At 44.2% G+C, this 24,433-nt stretch overlaps 1 protein-coding gene across 1 annotated transcript in view; it reads right to left on the minus strand.

The window, feature by feature from the left end:
• Nucleotides 1–24,433, minus strand: part of LOC126427370 (5'-AMP-activated protein kinase subunit gamma-1-like) — a 632,906-nt gene that overhangs the window by 242,034 nt on the left and 366,439 nt on the right. Inside the window, exon 5 of the mRNA XM_050089719.1 lies at nucleotides 14,664–14,836. Within this exon, the coding sequence (XP_049945676.1) occupies nucleotides 14,664–14,836 (173 nt within the window). The remainder of the gene's footprint in view (nucleotides 1–14,663; nucleotides 14,837–24,433) is intronic.

Below are 24,433 nucleotides of genomic sequence, written 5' to 3' on the forward strand. Positions count from 1 at the left end.
CACGAATCGAATCACATCGCACCTTCTACCGTCTACATTCCAGACGTGGGAGAAAGGCGAAGGTATAGCAGTTAACAACAAGGGGCGTGCCTAGTAGAGCATGTCGCGTAGAGAACGCGATGAAGGTTTTGATATCCGTAGCAAAAGTGATAACGAATCACATACTCTCCTGAACGGATTGAACAGCCTAATAGACCTTAGGTAACAGACACAGCAAACGACGTAGTTTTACTGAAACTAACATGCATGTCACGTGACTCGGGGCACGGAGCAGACCATGTCATTACGTATATGTAGTGCACAATTTGACATTCTTGTTACGGATCAAATGTTGTGCTATTTACAACATGCAAAAGGAATAACTTGCACATAAGCTCAGATTAGCCTTTGTGACGGTACGTCACATAAATGCACATTTGGAGAAAGGGAAAAGAAGTTTTTGCTATGAGACGTGTGAAACATAAATTATCTAAAGACTAAGTACCTCTGCACGATGTATAACAAATAGTAAAGAACATAAGTTATTTTAAAAACACAAATATCGATGTAATAAACAAAACCCAGTTTTTTGGTACAATCTCTGTGTAACATAGGCCAGGAAGATCAGGGACAATGCTTTGATTGAATGGACTCTCATTTTTTGTTTCGTCTAGAAGTAGGCCGCGATTGTAGCGCTGGATGGTATTTAATCTAACAAGGGGAGGCCGCCAATTGTGAAATTCAGATTCGATTCATACTGCGCATAATAAAAGCTCATGGCCAGATGTATAATGTGGCAAAGCACGAAGATGCACTTCTCAACCGTTGTCGAGAAAATCGACGGTTAAAAGAAACCGTTGCGGTGAAATACTCTCAACGATTAATAATGTTCCACAGCGTCGTGGCACAGCGGTAAGCGCTCGGGTTTGTAATCCGAAGGTTGCCGGATCGAATCTCTCACCATGCAACTTTTTTTTTTTAGTATTTGTTTTTTGTAATTCAGATATATATATATATATATATATATATATATATATATATATATATATATATATATATATATATAAAATCACATTTTTTTCCTGGCAATCAGTTGCAACAATTATTATTATTCACGTTTGGGCCCTACTGGACCACGCGAAGTACAATCACGGGGCATTCAGTTATTTTCTTTTAGACTTTCTCTCTGCCCAAATTGTTTTCATTCTCTCGGAATGAGCTCTTTTCCTTTCATCAGACCATGTGGTTCCAGTTTTCTTTGGTTTTTCAGCTTGACCAACTACCCAGTCATGAATTTTTTGCCTAAATAATTTTCTGTCTTGAATTTCATCTTGTTTTATATCTGCCTCTTTCATGTCCTCTTTTATAGCAGCAATCCATTTTATTGTCTCAAATTTAGCTTTACTTCGATTTTCGTAGAATTCCACTACTTGTTTAGTTAGTCTGGTAGCATCCATTCTTTTAATATGCCCATAAAATTTTAATCTGCGTTTTTTCATATCCGAATATATGCTGGTGTATTGTTGAATTTCACTATTTGCTCTTAGCCTGTATGTTCCTTCTTCAGTATATTTTGGACCTAGAATTTTTCTGATTACTTTTCTTTCTCTTTTTTGGATTTCTTGAATGTCCCTTTTTCTGTTTAAAATTAGCGTTTCAGCCCCATAAAGGCACTCTGGTTTTATGACCGTGTTGTAATGTCTCAATTTAGAGTACCTCGAGAGACATTTTTTGTTGTAGGTGTCTTTTGTAAGTCTAAAAGCTGTCTCCATCTTTTGACAACGAATTTCATTTCCAATTTTTTCTAGACCAGTCTCTGAGATTGTTTCACCTAAATATGCAACAATTATGCATATAATAAGTTGTTGACCCCACGAACACAAATTCGCTGTGGCAGGTATGAAATATAAACTCCGTTACTCGCTCGTTACACTTGAAGGACAGATGTTGAATGGGCCGAAACGAGCCACTGCATAACAGCGTAGTTGCCTGCTAACTTCGAAAGAAGGTAGACGCGGTCCCTAGCGCAACTTATAACATCGTCGAAAATCAGTGCGGACGGGAGAGTTTTGGTACACCCTGTTAAAAAAACGGAAAAATGGAGGCGGTACAATTGGAGAGCGAGCCGCCTTCACCAACATGCATAAGTAATTCATTAATAGTTTGTTTATATATATATATATATATATATATATATATATATATATATATATATATATATATATTTGAATTACAGAAAACTAACAATAATTAAAATTGCATGGCGCGAGATTCGATCCGGCGACCTTCGGATTACGAACCCGAGCGCTTACCGCTGCGCCACGACGCTGTAGAAAACTATGAAGCGTAGAGAGTATTTCAGCGCAACGGTTTCTTTTAACTGTCGATTTTCTCGACAACGGCTGAGAAGTGCACCTTGGTGCTTTGCCACATTACACCTCTGGCCATGAGCTTTTATTATGCGCAGTATGAATCGAATCTGAATTTCACAATTGGCGGCCTCCCCTTGTAAGTTTGGTTGTAATTTAGTAAAATGTAATTGTTATTAGAAAGTGTGTATTATTTACTTAGTTGTCACATCTCATGATCGCAACCATTAATTGTAATTAACAAAAATTTTACAGAACTTCGTAGTGCAGGGAGCTCACCTCCCCTAGCAGGATTTAGTCGGCCATTAGGCTGACTGTATTATTTAATTAAAATTTCATATCATAATATTAAATGTAAATGCGAGAGACTTCTCAATTTTGATGTTTCATTAATTTCAAAGTTAAAAAATCGTAGTAATAAATTTCATTTACTAAAATCCATGACACTGAATGAGTTCAGTATGTTTCATTATGGCACACGAGATTCTCTCCAGTTTTGTCTTGCAAATAATGAACAAGAAATATTGAAAATCATTACACCCAATAAGCTCCGCAGTTAATCTTTGTAACATTTGGTACATAAATAACCAGTAGCCTCTGAGACCCATATTAATAATTAGAGCTTACGTAATAATACGCGTATTTTCTTTTCTAAAGAGCAGCGGTCTCGCGAACTATTTATTAGCAGGCGGTGAGTCACGCGTTGTGTTTAAAAAAATATTATATCGTACACACTTCGGGGCAGCCGATGTCCGTAGGAAAGTTATTGCGGTATAAGTCTCATGCTAGCCCACAATATTTAAAGACACCCCAACCAAAATCATAAAAATATAATTATAAAAAGAAAACTATATAAATGTCCCGTGATAAGTGGACACACAAACACACATACAGTATACCGCGATACCTTGTTTTGTATCTGGAGAGGTATTCCCGTAAGTTGAAAGTTAGGATGGATGTTGGTGCTTTGATGTAAAATTTGATGAATGACTAAGATTCTGAGACGACGCATCGTTGATATCTAGCTCACTACACGAGTCTATCAACGTTTTGTAATATATTATGCTTCCTATCTTGATGTTTCGGTATCTGTACTAGACTAAGCGAAGTCATAAAATATACGCGCTTATTTTGTGTAAATACGTGACATGCACACAAACGAATTTTCTTCTTACGAAAGCTTACTAAAGCATTCACACTCTTGTGGAATCGTTAGGAAATTGATGTGGCGTTCGAAATGGTTATTTTGTTTGCCAGTGCTCCGGAAGTGGCGAACTATAAGAACTCAAAATACGAAAAAAAGGTATTCACTAATGAACAGTCATTCTGTCGCTTGCTAAAAGAACTGCCAATACGTTTCAACATGACCACATGTAAAAACGATAACCACTGCATCATCATCAGTAATTTCGGAGAAATTAGGTTAACTGCGCTACTACATGTGTAAGAGTAGAACTACAGTTCGTTGAATTGCCTAAATCAATGCTCGATTTCGGCTACAAATGAGAAAACTGTCAGCTCCACTTCACACAGCGCATAATGATATGAACTCTGGTTTCTGCCCCGAGTCACGTGACTTAGTCTTGGTTTCAAGCGTTAACACGGCAGAGATAGGGACACGCACGTCTGTGTGTTATATATATATATATATATATATATATATATATATATATATATATATAGGGTGAGTCACATAACGTTACCGCTGGATGTATTTCGTAAACCACATCAAATACTCACGAACCGGTTCCACAGACCGAACGTAAAGAGAGGGGCTAGTGTAATTGTTTAATACAAACCATACAAAAATGCACGGAAGTATGTTTTTTAACACAAACCTACGTTTTTTTAAATGGAACCACGTTAGTTTTGTTAGCACATCTGAACATATAAACAAATACATAATCAGTGCCGTTTGTGGCATTGTAAAATGTTAATTACATCCGGAGATATTGTAACCTAAAGTTGACGCTTGAGTACCACTCCTCCGCTGTTCGACCGTGTGTATCGGAGAGCACCGAATTACGTAGGGATCCAAAGGGAACGGTGCTGGACCTTATGTACAGAAGAGACTGGAACAGCACATTACGTCCACATGCTAACACCTTTTTATTGGTCTTTTTCACTGACGCACATGTACATTACCATGAGGGGTGATGTACACCTACACACGTGGTTTCCGTTTTCAATTACAGAATTATCTGCCAACGTTGCTCGAAAATGTCCCACTGGAAACGCGTCGACGTATGTGGTATCAGCATGATGGTGCACCTGCACATTCCGCAATTAACACTAGGCTGACCCTTGACAGGATGTTCGACGGGCGTTTCATAGGACGTGGAGGACGCATAAACTGGCCAGCCCGTTCTCCTGATCTTACACCTCTGGACTTCTTTCTGTGGGGTACGTTAAAGGAGAATGTGTATCGTGATGTGCCTGCAACCCCAGAGGATATGAAACAACGTATTGTGGCAGCGTGCGGCGACATTACACCAGATGTACTGCGGCGTGTACGACATTCATTACGCCAGAGATTGCAACTGTGTGCAGCAAATGATGGCCACCACATTGAACATCTATTGGCCTGACATGTCGGCACACACTCTATTCCACTCCGTAATTGAAAACGGAAACCACGTGTGTACGTGTACCTCACACCTCATGGTAATGTACATGTGCGTCAGTGAAAAAGACCAACAAAAAGGTGTTAGCATGTGGACGTAATGTGCTGTACCAGTCTCTTCTGTACCTAAGCTCCATCACCGTTCCCTTTGGATCTCTACATAATTCGCTCTCCGACACACACGATCGAACAGCGGAGGAGTGGTACTCAAGAGTCAACTTTAGGTTACAATATCTCCGGATGTAATTAACATTTTACAATGCAACCAACGGCACTGATTACGTATTTGTTTATATGTTCAGACGTGCTAACAAAACTAACGTGGTTCCATTTAAAAAAACGTAGGTTTGTGTTAAAAAACATACTTCCGTTCATTTTTGTATGGTTTGTATTAAACAATTACACTAGCCCCTCTTCTCACGTTCGGTCTGTGGAATCGATTCGTCAGTATTTAATGTGGTTTACTAAATATATCCAGCGGTAACGTTAGGTGACTCACCCTATATATATATATATATATATATATATATATACACAGAAAGAGTGTGTCAGGGCGTTTGAGAGATTTGGTGCTGCAGAAGAATGTTGAGAATTAGATATAGTCTGGCACGATCTGAAATGAGGACGTTCTCTGCAGAACCGACTAAGAAAGGAACAAGTTCAAAACACTGACATGATGAAGGGATAGCAAGATAGGACACACGCTAAGCCGTCAACGGATAAATTGCGCGTAACTAGAGGGACTTTGACAGGGTAGAAACTGAGAAGGAAGAGTCAGATATATCCAGCAAGTAACTGATGACGTAGGTTGCAAGGGCTTCTTTGAGAAGAAAAGTTTGGCGCAACAGATGAAGTTGTTGTAGTCCGCGCTAGCCAATCAGAAGTAAGTTCTAAACAACCTTAGGGCTGATTACAGGTAACAAAAATGGCTCTGAGCACTATGGGACTTAACTGCTGAGGTCATCAGTCCCCTAGAACTTAGAACTACTTAAACCTAACTAACCTAAGGACATCACACACATCCATGCCCGAGGCAGGATTCGAACCTGCGACCGCGCAGTTCCGGACTGAAGCGCCTAGAACCTTACAGTTTACATTGCAGGGCCAAATCAAGAAACAACAGCTGAGTGTCGATTCGAAAACATATTCATCAGCATTTAATTGGAGACCTGAGGCATAAGGTACTTTTTATTCTTGCTTGATTAAAATTATGGAATCTGCTGAACACTTTAAAGTTACTGGTGAGGAGAGAATTTAGTTGTTGGTTTTATTGTCTTCTCTTATCCATACGCAATGTCAATTTACGTCCTAAAAAAACTTACTGATTTGGCTCTTAGTATTTGTGGAACTATTTCTCTAGAAAGCAATTGTTTTCACTCCGCCTCAGACAAAAAAGAGGGATGATTAAAACCTTGGTAGATAGAGTTCACAAAATTTGTGAACCTAAACACTTAAAAGATGATCTAGAACATCTACGGTCGACGTTCAAGAAGAATGGTTATTCGAAAAAGGAGATAGAGTACTTCGCCGTAGGGAGAGAATCAGGACAGATTAGGGACGACGGCAGCCCAGAGGGAATGTTTTCCTTCCGTTCATCACTAGGATTACACATCGCACTGGGAAAGAGTTGAGCAGGTAAGGTGTGGAAACTACTTTCAGACCCTACAGGGAGATAGAAGAATGTTCAAGATGGGCAAGAGATATACGACATCGGGTGTATGTGGAACACCTTGTAGTTGTGTACTGGTTCATATCGTTACCAAAAAAGTAGCATTAACACCAGTCTGCTTGAACCCAATAGAAACTGCCGCCTGGGACGTACGGATAAATCGACCGTAGCGGAACATCTTTACCGAGAGGGTGATCATGAAATGAAAATCGGTGAGAACAGCGTCCTATCGAATACATTCCATTCTCGTACCAGTATGTATGGAGATGCTATTGATATTTTACACCAACAAATAAAAATAAAATAATAATATAGTAATAATAATAATAATAATAGTTTGGATAAGTAATGAGAGATTAAAGTTTGTTTCGCCTTTAATATTGGAATTGAATTTCTTAACGTTTCATAAAATCTTACGTAGCATTGTTCATTGAGGTCACACAATAGAGTAAATGCAATTTGCGCCGTGAATTTATTGAGCTTCGTACGTCCGAAGATGTACGGAATGTAGCCAGGGCTCATTATATACATTTTTCTTTGTAGACAAAGTCTGATATTTGACCTCAGCTTCAATCATGACAATGGAGTGACTAAAACTACTAAAACAGGGAAAAGCATACGATTAAATAAAACGTGTATTCATTTCAACATATACAATACGATATGAATGACACTCACGTAAAATTCTAGGTAAATAATTGCAGATAATTCACAAAGGAGAGCGACTTACTAATTCTGCGCCTCTTTTCTGCAAATAAGTATCAATATGGCTAACTGTGGAGCCACACAAAATATTACGTCGTTCTAGGCCAACGAATGGCATAAGAGTGCTCATGCATTCTGGTTGTGACAAGAGAGCGGTGTTAATTCCTTTGTTTTGCTTTCTCTCTTCTTAAAAAATCGATACATGTAATCTAAGTTCAGTAAATTAAATATCGTCTGTGCACGAGTGCAAATGGTTCCTTAAAACACCGTAATAATTTTAACAGAAAAGAGGAAGGTGTTAACCCTAGGACGCCCAAGCCTTTTTTTCTAACTTGGATATGCAGAAGGGTGGGGGGGGGGGGGGGGGGGGAGGGGGGGGGTGTTCGGCGAGCCCACAGGTATTAAATAAGTTTACTGACGAGAAATTACAACTTTCAAAATGGTTTATGTATTTTAACTAAGGCATCGGTTTATAAATGTTGTTAACTGTTATAAATATTGGATTGAGTGAATAAAAAATTGGCATATTACAATACAAAATACAGGTGTGTTCATATACAATAGACTACTCTGAGTCCTCAACTTCAAGGCAAGAGACACGCTTCACAATTTTTTCTGAACTTGTGTTACACACATGTTTATGACGCTGTCCACAATACTGTTTTGGTTCACTTAGATTGTTGTACTTCTGCTTCTTTGTTTTAGCTTTTCTTACACGAACATGGCACCGACCTTTCCCTGCAGGAGGCTGATGTGCTTCTGTTGTCACTTCTTTGATTTTCTTTTGTAGAATAGTCTCCATTGATTGAACAATTTGGTTAGATAACCCTCTTGCGCTGGCACTTGTTTCTTCTACCTGCAATTTCACTACTTCCATCCCAACTTGCAGAAGATAAAGTTTCCATTTGTTGTGTTTATTTTCATTCCATTTTTGATGTTGCTGGATGAATATGGTGGTTGCATTGATAGCACAAATGTCGATGAGAGAGTAAAATACAGATAGAGGCCATCTCTTTGTTCCCCTCTTGCAGGTGTACATACGCGCCATTTGATCAATGGTATCAATTCCACGTTTAGTGGAATTATAATATGCATTTATCTCTGTTTTAGTCTTCTCTCCTCCGACAGTACCTTTACCTTGGTGCATTGTTGACAACATCAGTAAGTTTTTACTTGGTTTCGTTTCTGCTGTGTAGGACACCAAAGTTACCGGAAGTCTGCGTGTTGGGAACTGCACTAACTCACTCACTCCAAGTTTGCAGCTGACTGACATCAACAATCACGTCCTCTGAATGTGAATCGATTGTTGCGAATAACAAGAATACCAACCAACAAGAAACTAACTTGCATTGCTGTGGAGATGAGAAATACGAAATCCTACTAAGGAAAGTTTCTACAGCATGGAAGCCTAAGGGGGGGTTTGTTGGACCCAGAATAAGTTTATTTTTTCTTTCAAAGCAGAAATTTTCTATAAAATATATTGACACTAACGTTTCATAAAATAGACAACAAACAATAACTCAAAGGGAATATGTAGCAGTATGAAAGTTACTTGGGCAAAAGCAGGGGACATTAAAAAAATGTGGGTTCAACGAAACCCCCCCCCCCCCCCCCCCCCCCCCTCCCCTAGGCGTCCTAGGGTTAAGTTAGTTATGATTTGGATGTCAACATTGCAAGATAAGAACGACGATCTATTACTTTCAGTCGATAGTGTTGGCAATAGCAGCGGTAATCTCAAAGCCAGCGTTGCGTGAACTGCCCTCTACACCCCCCATTTATTCGTTGTTCCCTCGAGTTCCGGCTGCAGTTCGCCATTTTACCTCTGAAGATGTCTCCCGCAGGCGGTGAGGAAACGCTGGGAGAAAGTTTCATACGTCGAGCACGGCCTAACAGCCCTTTAGTTTTAAATGCTGACAGTACCAGCCGTCAAAGCTTACGTCGAATGATCGGTTGTTTTCACTGTTTCATAGCGGTCAGGTTGTTAGGCATAGGGTTTTCTTCTCGAAGTCTGTCGTTTGACCGACACGGCGTACTCATCGCAGGTATCAACAGACAGGTCAACTGTAAGCTTGACAATAGTGCATTAATGAGTATTTTGCGCAACTGTATACGGATGCACTTCGCCGACGCTCAGTTCAACTTCTTAAGGTATCGATCCCTAGCTTAATGTACATCGACTTAATTGTACATTAAGCTATGGATCGATACCTTAAGAAGTTGAAATGATTATCTTTGCCTTGTCATGTTTATCTGTTCATCATCAACTTTGGGGATTAGTAATGTACTTGAAAATGGGCTTATAACCCGAAACCTACGTTGTGCAGTAACATTAATAACGAGATTGTGAAACAAGGCAAAAAACAGTGTTTGTTTAGTTAATTTACACTGTTTCACCAAGAACCCACAGTTGACTCAATTAAAATGACTATGGTTTTCTATTCTGCTCCTTTCTGTATCTACTTTCATTTGACTGCGCTAGTGTCAGGATAAAATGATTTTTGTTTTGTTTTTAAAATTCAGTCTTAATCACATTTTAAAAACGAAAAATCTTAAAAAAATTTATTCACTGTTCCAAAAATGTTTACTAGAATTGTATAAAATGAAAACACAAACATAAAAAAACTAAAAGAATTGATGGTCAAGCCGCTGGAATCACATTCCGATATTATTCTATTCCCAGAGCATCTGTGAATTCTTGGACTTGTGGAATCGGAATCGGCACGTGACTCATCCCTTGCTGAAATCATTATGGATCAACTTTTTTACTCTAAATTTTGCAGTAGTAGAGCCTAAGCGAAAGTACTACCTACAGGATACCTACTTCATATAAAATATACTTTATTTGAAGGATTACTTTTGAACTTTATTTTTGTTTTCTTTTTTTTATTATGTACTTTCCAAGAACTGACCTCATTAGAAACGTATAGTTATGTTTACACTCCAGTTTATTTCCCTTAAAAACTCTCTCCTAATTGTCAAGCAGCTTTTTCAACTTGGTTACCCAACCACAACAGAACTAGTGCGACAAAACACTTTTTGCAATACAAAACATGAGTTAAAATTTTTTTTATAAGCGCCACTTACCAATTAATCTTTAAAATGCATAAATGCACGGGCATTTATGAATTTTTGGGCACGTGCCTCGGCATTTAGCCTGGGGATTTGCCCTAACTATGCGCACGCATTTTAAATCACAACCGCTACACCCAGATGTTCCAAAACGATATTGCAGTCAACATCGTCAAAATCTTTCTCTAACTCTACAAACGCTGTAAAATCTATCTTCTACGAATCTATGCAAAATCGTAGGGTGAGTATTGCATCACTTGTTTCTGTATTTCCTTGTACCAATGCACCCCAATCTTCTGTAAATACACTCATGCTAATAAGTAAAGGATAATTACAGAATGTGGTGCCACACAACGTGGGACTACAACAAAACTGGCGCTAATAGCATAGGCACATAGGGAACACACACGACGCAGTTCTGTAAGTCCACGGTATTGGTGGTAAGTTGAGATAACTGTCCCGAAGCACACGTGCTACAAAACGCCACTGTTTCCTGCTCATCCATCCCGACATCAGTATGGGGTATGATCAATATGCACACGTACACAGGCCGCACAACGGGTTGTCGTACTCTGGATCAGGTGGTCGAGCAGCTGCTGGGGTACAGCCTCCCATTCTCGCACCAGTGCCTGTCGGAGCTGCTGAAGTGTCCTAGGAGTTTGAAGACGTGCAGCGATACGTCGACCGAGAGCATCCCAGACGTGCTCGATGGGGTTTAGGTCTGGAAAACAGCAGGCCGCTCCATTCGCCTGATACCTTCTGTTTCAAGGTTCTCCTCCACGATGGCAGCTCGGTGAGGCCGTGCGTTATCGTCCATGAGGAGGAAGGTGGGGCCCACTGCACCCCTGAAAAACTGGACATTCTGGTGCAAAATGACGTCCCGATACACCTGACCTGTTACAGTTCCTCCGTCGAAGACAGGCAGGGGTGTAGGTGCACCAATCATAATCCCACCCCACACCATCAAACCACAGCCTCCATACAGGTGCCTTTCAAGGACATTAAGGGGTTGGTATCTCGTTTTTCGTTCACGCCAGATGAAAACCCGGCGAGAATCACTGTTCAGACTATACCTGGACTAGTCTGTGACCATAACCTGGGACCACTGTTCCAATGACCATGTACTGTGTTCTTGACACCAGGCTTTACGGGCTCTCCTGTGACCTGGGGTCAGTGGAATGCACCTTGCAGGTCTCCGGGCGAATAAACCGTGTCTGTTCTGTCGTCTGTAGACTGTGTGTCTGGAGACAACTGTTCCAGTGGCTGCGCTAAGGTACCGAGCGAGGCTACCTGCAGTACTCCGTGGCCGTCTGCGGGCACTGACGGTGAGATATCGGTCTTCCTGTGGTGTTGTACTCTGTGGACGTCCCAGACTGTAGCGCCTGGACACGTTTCCTGTCTGCTGGAATCGTTGCCGTAATCTTGAGATCACACTTTGTGGCACACGGAGGGCCCGTGCTACGACCTGCTGTGTTTGACCCGCCTCCAGTCGCCCTAGTATTCTACCCCACGTAACGTCATCAGTACGTGTTTTTTTGAGCCATTTTCAACACACAATCACTATCAGCACTTCTGAAAACGTCTGCACACTTACTCGCTGCACCGTACTCTGACATGCACCAACACACCTCTGCGTATGTGGACTGCTGCCAGCGCCACCGTGCGACGACCGCAGGTCGGATGCACCGCATGGTCATACCCCGAGGTGATTTAAGCCCACGAACCGCTCACCAGAGCGTTGTTTCACCATGTATCAAAATCATCCTTAACTTATGAGCATGATTGTAATTCGTTTCACTGTTTTGCACACGTCACTATTACACTGACAATTCGGTAAGTCTTTCGAATTTGGTACACAAATTTATACTGTGTCACTATTTTTGGGCGAGGCCGAGGACACTTTTGTAAAATTTATGATTTTGCAGGGTAATCTGGAGTAGTATACTCCCGTCTGGGATTGACTAGCCTAGCGTAAATTAACCTATTCCAGTCTAAGACTCGGTATGCAAAGCTGTAGTACAGATGGCACTTTATTTTATACTTTCTATCAATTTTGTTTCTAACATTTCCAGAATAAACGAGAGAAACGAATCTCTCTCTCTATATATATATATATATTTTTTTTAGTAAGTGGACCTTTGCTACTTAAAAAATTGTAGTGGTCAATTGATCGTATTACAGTTGCAGGACTCCTGTACGCGATGTCTCGTACATTTAAAAAACTTACACTAGTCTAGTCCAGTCTAGCTTCTCCTAGACTAGTCTAGTGCAGCGGAGTGTAGACTAGCCTGGTCCAGGGTCGACTAGGATGGACCTGCCTAGCCGAAGATACACTAGGCTCGACGGGTCTAATCCAGCCTAGTGCAATCTCTAGCGCACTTCAATAGTTTAGTACAGTCTGTGTCAGACTTAGTTTGCCTAGCAGTTAATATCGCAATAATCATTTCGTTACAAATGATGCCCGGTTTCTGTCTTCCTTCGGTGCTTCCACTCATATAATTACTCATTATGATATTACAATTTTAGGCATTGTGTCCACCGCTGTTTGTTTCTCACCCTATATATCATGACTGTAATGACTGACTTTCTGGACGCTTCTATGACAACTTATCAACACACTACCGCAAATAGAGTCCACGGGGCCTTAATGCTACATCTCTGCTGCGGCGTAACGTCGACCACACGCCGTCGTCATAGCAACACACTGTGTCCTGCTGGTACATCTTTGGCTACCAGCAGTCAACTTGATACGACGACGTCCGTACGACAAACAAGTGTACCTGGAAGTACCACGAACTGACTGCGATACAGCCTAATACATCGACTCTTTTAGTTTGGAATCTTTTTAGCTTACACAATTGTCATCAATGACCTCACACGTTGTTTGTAAGGTATTTTTGTTCATTGTTATAAAAATACTTTCATACTTTCTCTCATAAATTTATTCGTTCATCTGAACGCATCGCGTGTATGTAATTGTCCATTGGCTGAGACAGATGTCGTGTAGCATACGCGTGCGTTTTCCACCGAGTTTAACCCACGCCGAACTGTGCGGCATCATCGGCATCATCGGCATCATCATCGGCATCATCATCATCATCATCATCGGCATCATCATCATCATCATCATCATCATCGGCATCATCATCATCATCATCATCATTGGCATCAAATGACCTTAATTTCATGCAGCTGTTGCATATACCGTCGGTCGCAGTTGTACAGGTATATGCTAAGGTCTTTCCACTCTTTTTGATTTTTCCTTTTTTCTTGCACCCTATGTTAGTTTGTCAATTCCCTATGTATTGTGTCTTTTCAGTGCGTTGGATACGAAAATGGGCAGAGTAAAAGACTAAATCAGTCACCTTTTTAAATAATGATGAATGCAGTCTTTGTTGCTTCATTGATTGATAGTCCAGTCCAGTCCAGTCCAGTCCAGTCCACAACGCACTTGGCTCGACTAGTCCAGTCCGGTACGGTCCGGTCCAGTCTACAGCACAATTGGTTGAAGTAGTCTAGTCCAGTCTACAGCACAGTTGGCTGGAGTAGTCTAGTCCAGTCCAGTCTACAGCACAGTTGGCTGGAGTAGTCCAGTCCAGTCTACAGCACAGTTGGCTGGAGTAGTCCAGTCCAGTGCATGATGCACTCGGCTCGAATAGTCTAGTCCGGTCCAGTGCACGACGCACTCGGCTCGAATAGTCTAGTCCGGTCCAGTGCACGACGCACTCGGCTTGAATAGTCTAGTCCCGTCCAGTGCACGACGCACTCGGCTCGAATAGCCAAGCCCAGCCCAGCCCAGTCTACAATACACTCGGCTCGAATAGCCCAGCCCAGCCCAGTCCAGTCTAGTCTACAACGCACTTGGCTCGAATAGCCCAATCCAGTCCACAACGCACTCTGCTCGAATGGCCCAGTCCAGTCTACGATGCACTCGGTTGAAATAGCCCAGCCCACTCCACTCTATGACGCACTCGGCTCGAATAGCCTACCCCAGTCCAGTCCACAACACACTCAGCTCGAATAGCCCAGCCCAGTCCAGTGTACAATGCACTCAGCTCGAATAGCCCAGTCCAGTCTACAACGCACTCGGCTCGAATTGCCCAGTCCAGTCTACAACGCACTCGGCTTGACTACTCCAGTCGAGTCCAGTTTAGAGTACATTTGTGTGGACTGGTATAGTCCAGTTCTAGAGTACTTTGCGTGGGTCCAGTGTAGGGTGTATTACAGTAAACCAGGGAAAAGTACTCACACCCCTGGAGTCCCTGAAGAGTATGGCCGCGTGGTGAGGGTCGAGATGCGCGTCGGCCGCGCGGTGCGGCTGCTGGGAGCTGGGCGGACGCTCCGACGACGAGGACGTAGACGGGCCCAGCGACAATCGGCGCCGCTCCACCGGGTCCAGCGAGCTGCGCCGCAACAGCGCACCTGGCGGAAAGAACAAGAATGACAGGTCAGTACGGCAGTGGAGCACGGCCGGGTCTGCCGAGGTGCGAGCCACGCTTCGGGAGGGGTAGAGTTGAGGGGAGCATTTCGTCTGTACCTTCCTTGAGGATCTGGTCGTAGATGCTGTACGTCTTAGCGATGTCCTCGCCGGGCAGGCAGTTGTCCAGCACCACTATCCGCTTCTGGCCGTCGTCGAGGGAGCGCGAGCGCGCGCGGAAGTTGGTGGGCACCTGTAGGAAGGCCCCGCCAGAGTCGCGACGGGGCCTGGCGTGGGGGGCGGCAGGGGAGGGGGAGCGGCGCGGGGGCGGCGGCTCGACGCGCAGCTCGGGCGCCCTGGCCGGGGACGAGTTGCGCCGGCAGGAGGCCGGGTGCGGGGGCGTCAGCAGCGAGCACAGGTCTCCGCCCGGATGGAGCCTCCGGGACCTGGAGGGGGAGGGGGAGGGGGAGGGGGAGCGCGACCAGCGGTCCGGGGGCGGCGGCTCGACGCGCAGCTCGGGGGCGGGGGCGGGCGACGAGTTGCGGCGGCCGGCGCCCTGCTCGGGGAACCCCCGCCGCCAGGGGAGCGGCGAGCGCGCGGGCGACGAGTGGCGCCGCTCGGCGGACGGGTCGCGGCTGCGGCTGCGGCTCCGGGGGCGCACCACGCGCCGCCCCAGCTGCCTCAGCAGCGCGCCCAGGTGGTGGTGCGGCGGTCGGCCGCAGTCGGAGCCCTCGCGGGACAGACCGCTCGACGCAGACGTCGACGGCGTGGCGGAGCTCATGGCCGAGGCCGTCTAGCGTGCACGGGGGCCTGGGTCTCCAGTCACCACCTCTACAGCACCCAGTCCACTGGCAGCGATGGGGAACTACCTTCCCACAGGGGAATCCCCCTCAGACCACTGTCTCCCAAAACACACTCCCTATCCACTTACAGAGACGGGGGAACTACCTTCCCACAGGGGAATTCCCTTCAGATCACTATGTCCCAAAACACACAGAGATGGGGGAACTACCTTTCCACAGGGGAATCCCCCCTCAGAGCACTGCCACCCAAATCTCGAGAATCAGTGCGGAGTCACAGCCTGCTCTAAGGCAAGGGATGGAGCTCAGTCTTGATGCCCATCGCAGCACATCGAGACCTCCAGAGCCCGAACTGTCGAGTGCCAACTTGTTTCCCAACCTGCACAGCACACCACCTGTCCTACAGCACAGTTGGGGGAACTACCTCTCCACTGGGGACACACACTTTGATACACTGTAACGCTACTCTCTGCGGTCAATCTACGACATATCGATAGTGAGTCTTCGCATATGATGGCGAACACTTTAAGATTGGCAACATCCACTATGAAGGGGCAGAGGCTCACCACTAAACAACACAGCAAACTCTTATGCCCAAAACTGTGCGTCTCTCCCTCTGCACCACCACAGCTGAGGAACTACTTTTCCACAGAGAGGATTCCTCTCAGATCACCTTGTATCAACACGATCACAACTGGATTACACACAAGACATCCCACGCACACATCGACACTTCCCGTGTTGCCAATACCACCACAGAAACGCCAACAGCCTATCGCTAAACAATGCCGGGAGTTCTGTTCAACATTTCAAAGACCAATCTCGATCGCGAACAGATCGCCAGTCAACAATTGCAGTGCAGGATTCGCAAGTAATCATTATATCCAAACACAGTACTGACCAGTCTTGACTCACCAGACTGGCACATACAGGGCAACGATCTCAGATGGCAAACTAGTACAGGCGATCTATTCTCCAGTCCAAAATGGAATGTAGCCCAATCAGTGCTGTTCCTGCTAGTTATATTAATACTGCAACCAAAGGATCGACAAGTCCCTCGCAAAGTCTCGGAATTTACACGCCCATATCTTGGGGCTTGAATAAATGCCTCACGTTTACAACACTATCCACAAATGCAGGGGGGACACTGTTTAGATGATTGTCTCGCACAAAGGATAGGCAGTCAACACGTGTAAATGATGAAGGTTGGAAAGACCACATATGAAACACACAGTGACACCACTGAATTTAAGCTTTGAGAAGATTTAAAATGCTTTAGAGTCCACTTACTGTAGACCACCAGGATGGATGAAGTACGCTGTTAACTGGGTATTTTGCTCAGAACAACACAGCCCAACACAGTACAGACAGATATGAACTTGAGCCAATGAATTCATAGACGTATGTTGGACATCACAACCAGATCGGTCACCAGTACGTCTCATATCCATTGTTGTCCCACATGCAAACTAACAACTCCTTGCTCTACTTACATGCAGTACACATTCTGGCAATTATCGCACAACCAACAACCTCCACTGAGGGACAGTCCTGACTGCAACCCGAAGCTGCAGCGTCCTCTGAAGAGAGCTGTCACCGGCCACCATCACGATCATAACAATAATACGTTGCTCGTCCAGAAGAAAATACCGCAACAGCCACCAAGGCGGAGATGGTTCGCAACCACTGCAACGTGTATCGACTAGTAATCTAAAGTGATTCACTTCTGAAGCCCCAACAGTGGCTGTCACTCCAGTTACTCCTGTCCAGATTCACTTCATCTCAACCAGCACGAGCGAAGGCCGTCCCAACATTATTCACAGTGGAGATCCAATACATTCCTATAGTCTTTGTGGGGCACCAGGGAAACAGACCACTTGATTAGATGAATCACCCAACATGGGCCAAAACGCACCGTCCACCTGTCGATGTAGAACAGTTGTCAACCAGCGGAAGTCAACCAGCAGGTTGAGAATTCATTCTGTACCTTCCCTTTGCCCTGCAATCCAGTAATTCACTTCACACCTTGACTGGATCAAGATCTGGTGTGGATGGACGTGGGGTGGGGCACTGCATGCTCATTCCCACAGTACCAGACGACAAAACTTCCAAATCCAATCCAATGGCGTGTGATCGAGAGCCACTGCAGGCTATGTCGCCCAGTGGAAGTCTGCTAGACCCGCGACCAACGCGCGCAGCTGTTGTTCACCTCGGCTGCTGCTCCTTCCTCGTCAACAGGCAGTTCAAACGGAGTAACTGTTGGTCCCGTGACGCGAACCTGCGACCTCCTGCGTAGCAAGACACAGCAAATGAGCCACAGCTAGGTAAAAAATTACACAAGGCACTCCGCGCGATCAGTGGGTTTCCAAACATGGCCGACACACCTCACCAACACCAAGACGAAATTCATCGTTACTGTGTTCAAACAAGTACGACCTTCGGTTCAGCAACATAAGAAATGCACAATACGCCTAAAAACAGACAACATTACCGAGAATCGTTCTATCCCACTAACCATCTTTCAGGACATTCGTTAATACAATTGTTGGCAAATCTCTGTGCCAAGTTTCAACACTATTAACTTGTTTCCAAAAAGCTTGTTCACTTAAATATCAGTAGCGGCTATATACACGCACTTGAAATATTTCTCCGCACATTCTGTTATGCTAAAGTCAGGGTATTCCTTCACTTACAGTAATCACAGCTGACCATGTATTAGCCTCGTAATAATTAGGGCAGTCATCTAGGGAAGCCGATACGGTAATTCTGCATCTACATTTATACTCCGCAGACCACCCAGCGGTGTGTGGCGGAGGGCACTTTACGTCTCACTGTCATTACCTCCCTTTCCTGTTCCAGTCGCGTATGCTTCGCGGGAAGAACGACTGTCTGAAAGCCTCCGTGCGCGCTCGAATCTCTCTAATTTTACATTCGTGATCTCCTCGGGAGGTATAAGTAGGGGGAAGCAATATATTCGATACCTCATCCAGAAAAGCACCCTCTCGAAACCTGGACAGCAAAGCTACAAATCGTTCCGTACGCATACTCCCAGATATTTTACAGAAGTAACTGCTACCAGTGTTTGTTCCGCTATCATATAACCATACAATACAGGATCCTTCTTTCTATGTATTCGCAATACATTACATTTGTCTATGTTAAGGGTCAGTTGCCACTCCCTGCACCAAGTGCCTATCCGCTGCAGATCTTCCTGCACTTCGCTACAGTTTTCTAATGCTGCAACTTCTCTGTATACTACAGCATCACCCGCGAAAAGCCGCATGGAACTTCGGACACTATCATTTATAAGTATGGCGGAAATCAATGGTCCCATAACACTCCCCTGTGCCGCGCCAGAGGTTACTTTAACGTCTGTAGACGTCTCTCCATTGAGAACAACATGCTGTGTTCTGTTTGCTAAAAACTCTTCAATCCAGCCACACAGCTTGTCTGATATTCCGTAGGCTCTTACTTTGTTTATCAGGCGACATTGCGGAACTGTATCGAACGCCTTCCGGAAGTCAAGAAAAATAGCATCTACCTGGGAGGCTGTATCTAATATTTTCTGCGTCTCATGAACAAATAAAGCGAGTTGGGTCTCACACGATCGCTGTTTCCGGAATCCGTGTTGATTCCTACAGAGTAGATTCTGGGTTTCCAGAAACGACATGATGCGCGAGCAAAAACCATGCTCTAAAATTCTACAACAGGTCGACGTCAGAGATATAGGTCTATAGTTTTGCGCATCTGCTCGACGACCCTTCTTGAAGACTGGGACTACCTGTGCTCTTATCCAATCATTTGGAACCTTCCGTTCCTCTAGAGACTTGGGGTACACGGTTGTTAGAAGGGGGGCAAGTTCTTTCGCGTACTCTGTGTAGAATCGAATTCAGCGCGTTCGGTCAGAAGGTTAGCTGCCCTTTGTAAAATAAATAAATAAATAAAACAACAAAGAAACACCACCACTTACAAGGGGAGGCCGCCAATTGTGAAATTCAGATTCGATTCATACTGCGCATAATAAAAGCTCATGGCCAGAGGTGTAATGTGGCAAAGCACCAAGATGCACTTCTCAGCCGCTGTCGAGAAAATCGACAGTTAAAAGAAACCGTTGCGGCGAAATACTCTCTACGATTAGTAATTTTCCACAGCGTCGTGGCGCAGCGGTAAGCGCTCGGGTTCGTAATCCGAAGGTCGTCGGATCGAATCTCGCACCTTACAATTTTTTTTATTATTAGTTTTTTGTAATTCAAATATATATATATATATATATATATATATATATATATATAATTACAAAAAACAAATACTAAAAAAAAGTTGCATGGTGAGAGATTCGATCCGGCGATCTGCGGAATACAAACCCGAGCGCTTACCGCTGCGCCACGACGCTGTGGAAAGTGAATCAGTGGATACACGGAGGCCAGAAGGAACAGATTCAAACTGCCAGTTTCATTGTGCACTGCATCCATTTTGTGATCACTGAAATAACACCTTATGTTGCTGTTGTCTTCAGTCCTGAGACTGGTTTGATGCAGCTCTCCACGCTACTTTATCCTGTGCAACTCTATCTCCAAGTAACTACTGCAACCTTCATCCCTCTGTATCTGGTTATCGTATTCATCTCTTGCTCTCCATCTACGATTTTCACCCCCTCACACTTCCCTCCAATACAACAGAATGTGTCCTACCAACCTATCCGTTCTTCTACTTCGGTTGTATGTAAGCTTGCATGCAAGGAAATCCGTTACGGAAACTTAACCGACAACAGCAGCATAAAATTATTCCAATGTAGATGATCCAGAGGCTATTTGCGCTTTAGATGGACTTAATGAAAAGAAATTTTACACGAACTAATTCTGCATTAAAATGCACGTCAGAAAGACGATAATGGTTATTTTTGGTAAAAATATTACGAACGTGTGCTGTTTTCAACATAATGCGCCAGTACGTGAGAATCTAACCCCACCTTTTACATGTAAAATTACTCTCGATTTACGCCAGATCGGTATGCGCGCAGATTCCGCGGAATGTAACTAGCGGGTATAACCAAAACCTTCTAGATACAAGGCCTACGCACAGCGGCCATATTGGCACGTGACGTCACAAACTGTTGGCCATCTTATCTTTAGTCGGCAGTCCTGTTGGCGTGTAATAGAGCAATCGCCTGCAGCTCTTCGAAGTATGGGATACAAGTCCTGCGTTCCCTTTTGCCAGGAAACTATACATCCCAAAAAGGCATGAAAGTTCACTTGTTTCGATTTCTCAAATGTGTGAAGCTTAGAAATCATTGGATTGCAGCTATTCCCAGACCAGAATTTGTGCCTACGCATCATTCAAGTAAAGCACGAAAAATATATAGCGTGTTATTTGTTTCGATTGCACCACCTTTGCCAATTCCAACTATTGTCACGCAGACTAGTTATATTAATTAGAGTTGTGCTGTTACAGATCTGTCACAAACATTTCCAACCGGAAAGTATTGTATGGACAGCAGACGGATTTTAACTGTAAATCTTGAACGACCGAGGCTGAAAGATGGGTGTGTTCCATCGATATTTCCTGGTTGTCCTTTCTACTTGTCATCGCAATTGGCTTTCCGGGAATCGCCAGATGAAAAGCGGATGCGTCTCGAAGCAGCACAACTTCAGAAAGCGATAAGTGAGAGTGTGAAGTCTGCAGATCAATACGAAAATAAAAAAAAAAAAATTTCGAATATATCTCAGTTAACAGGGGGACATAAAGTCAACTTTTCTTCAGCTGCTTTATTTAAAACCGGAAACTGCTGCTTGTTGTTGCCTACTGCCGATTTTTTTACTGCAAGAAAACGTAGCTCCTGACGTAAAAGACAGAATTTAAAATTACAGTTTGTATTCAAGCATAGAAACGCATATTTATGGCAAATCGTCCAAATAATTTTATATATTGAAATAACATAGGGCAGTTTTTTTAGTTACTTTACCCAAGGATATAAATTTTCGTACTTTCATTACAAAGCCATGTAGAAGAGGAAAGCACGAGAATCCTTGTGCAGTTTCAGCTCTAAAACTCGTAAAGTTCGTACAGGTGCTGAGTGCGTAACAGCAGCGTTCCACATACAGACCCGGCCATCAGTTTGTGACGTCACAAGTGTGCGCGCAGGCCTGTAGTCCAGGTGGTGTTGGTATAACGAGAGTTACCTCAGTGCTGCACCCGGGCGGCGGGCCACGCAACTAACGCAGCGTTGCCTTGTGTCGCTGACAGATGGCAGCACGACACGCTTCTCTACGCTGTATTCAGACTGCGCACGAAACCGCACCGAGCGGCAATATAGAGAAAGTTACTTTTCCTATTTTTACGCAGTAAAGTCAGCTGAAGTACTGTGAAACGTATCACGCCTGTTTCTGGGCTTTATTTTGTAATAAACGTGTTTCCCTTACCTAGTAAAAAAAAAATACAATTACTTCCCGTTTCCCGTTATTTCTTAGATCCGTAATACGGGGTGTTCAAAAAGTCTCTCCGCAGTGTCGTATGACTGTTAGCCGCGCGTGACATATGCCGCAGTGACTATACAGAAATGAAACTCGGTGAAATGAGTTATTAATTTATTGAATATTTATTTTTACTTACAAATTTTCACATTAAATGTTGAAAGTCTCCCCACTCGAAGCCAAGTAATCCAGGCAGGCGAACAATCATACGGCACGCGTGGCTGTCAATCATACGGCACTGCGGGGGGACTTTTTGAACACCCCGCACTAGGCTGACGCACTTTAAAGTAGCCCCCCTCCCCTTTGAATGCGAATGCGAAATTTCGACATCTGAAATAAACAGCTACAACAATGGGCAATTTTATGCAATAATCGATTATCAGCATTCTTCTGTTTGCATTTCACTTCATTTCATTAGTGAAGTTGGAAGTGCGCCGTTGTGTTACAAGAGCTTACCCTGGTAACACGCGAGTTATAACGCGGTAATAAATAAATACGAAATTTAATCAACCAGCGGTACCACGCTCTCCGTCGTTTTATTACAGCAGATTGTGCCAATAACGCTTCGTTCTGCTAACACTGAACGTGCTGGTGCGTAGGAAAGGGTATACGAGGATCGTTCGAAAATTAATGCCCACTTTTTCCTCAGAACATACCAGGGTAATCCCAAAAGTAAGGTCTCCTAATTTTTTTGTAAGTACATAGATCTGTTTATTTCTACAATGGTTTACATCAGTTTACAGCATCAACATTTAGCTATTTGTCGACATAATCATCATTTCTGTCGATGCATTTTTGTAGACGCTGTGGCAGTTTTTGTATGCCCATGTCACACCAGCTCGCCGCCATGTTGTTCAGAAAATTACGAACCTCTTCTTTCACCTCGTCGTCGGAGCTGAACCGCTGGGACCAGAATTAACGCTGACAGGTACTGTGAGATTCTGAAAAAACTCAAACGGGCAATTCAGAACCGGAGAAGAGGAATGTTGAGCAAGGGAGTTACACATTCTCCGTGACAACGCTCGCCCACACATCGCTCGGCAGACCGTTGCTCTCCTGCAACAGTTTCAGTGGAACATAATCACCCACCAACCCCCTATAGTCCTGACTTGGCGCCCAGTGACTATCACCTGTTCCCTAGGTTAATGAATATTTGGCCGGAAAGCGATTCAGCTCCGACGACGAGGTGAAATAAGAGGTTCATAACTGTCTGAACAGCATGGCGGAGAGCTAGTACGACATGGGCATACAGAAACTGCCACAGCGTCTACAAAAATGCATCGACAGAAATGATGATTATGTCGACAAATAAGTAAATGTTGAAGCTGTAAACTGATGTAAACCATTGTAGGAATAAACAGGTCTACGTACTTATAAAAAAATAGACCTTACTTTTGGGATTACCCTCGTATTTATCGTCAGAATTTGGTGACAATATACATAAACACGTCCCGTTTTTCTACGTAGTGTCCATCACGTTCTATAGCCGTACGTCAACGTTGTAGAAGATCGTGTATTCCCTGCTGGTAAAAGCTCTCGTCCTGTAGGCGTAGCCTTGTTTTCACTCCACGACTGACACTCTCGTCACCTTCAAAGTGTGTTCCCCGTAGAGAATCTTCAAGCGGCCCAAAGAGATGGAAGTCCGAGGATGCCAGGTCTGGACTGTAGGGTGGATGAGGCGGTGACGTCCAACCCAATTTGGCGATGTGTTCCCGGGTTCTCAGACTGATGTGTGGGCGTGCATTATCGTGTTGGAGCAAGATTTCGGCTGGATTCCTGCCCAATCGAACTGGTCGGAAACGGCACTTGCATTTATTCACAGTCTCCGCGAACCCCTCTGAATTGGTGGTACACGCCCTCGGTATCACATTCACGAGAATGACGCCATCACAATCCCAGAAGACTCTGTCACCGTCACTTTTCCGGCAGAGGGGGTTGTCTCGAATTTCTTCTCTTGTGGTGAACGACAATGATGCCACTCCGTAGACTGCCTCTTTGTTTCCGGCGCTAAGTGGTGCACCCATCTTTCGTCCCACATAACGATCCGTGACAGAAATGCCTCTCCGTCGGCCTCAAAACGCTGCAACAATTCAGATGAAATGGCCTATCTTCGAATCCTGTGGTCCGCTGTGAGCATTCGTGGAACCGGCCGTGAGCACCTCTTCGAATACCCGAGAGTCTCGATCACTGCAGACGCACTTCCAGTGCTGACCGACAACTGTAGAGCTAATTGTCGAGTTGTGATGCGCCGGTCGGCACGAATAATGGCGTCCGCACGATTCAGCACGTCAAGAGCAGTGGCTAATCGTTGAAGCTCTGTTTCTGCATTTCC

Source organism: Schistocerca serialis, chromosome 11 (genome assembly GCF_023864345.2).
Source record: "Schistocerca serialis cubense isolate TAMUIC-IGC-003099 chromosome 11, iqSchSeri2.2, whole genome shotgun sequence".
NCBI lineage: Eukaryota > Metazoa > Arthropoda > Insecta > Orthoptera > Acrididae > Schistocerca > Schistocerca serialis.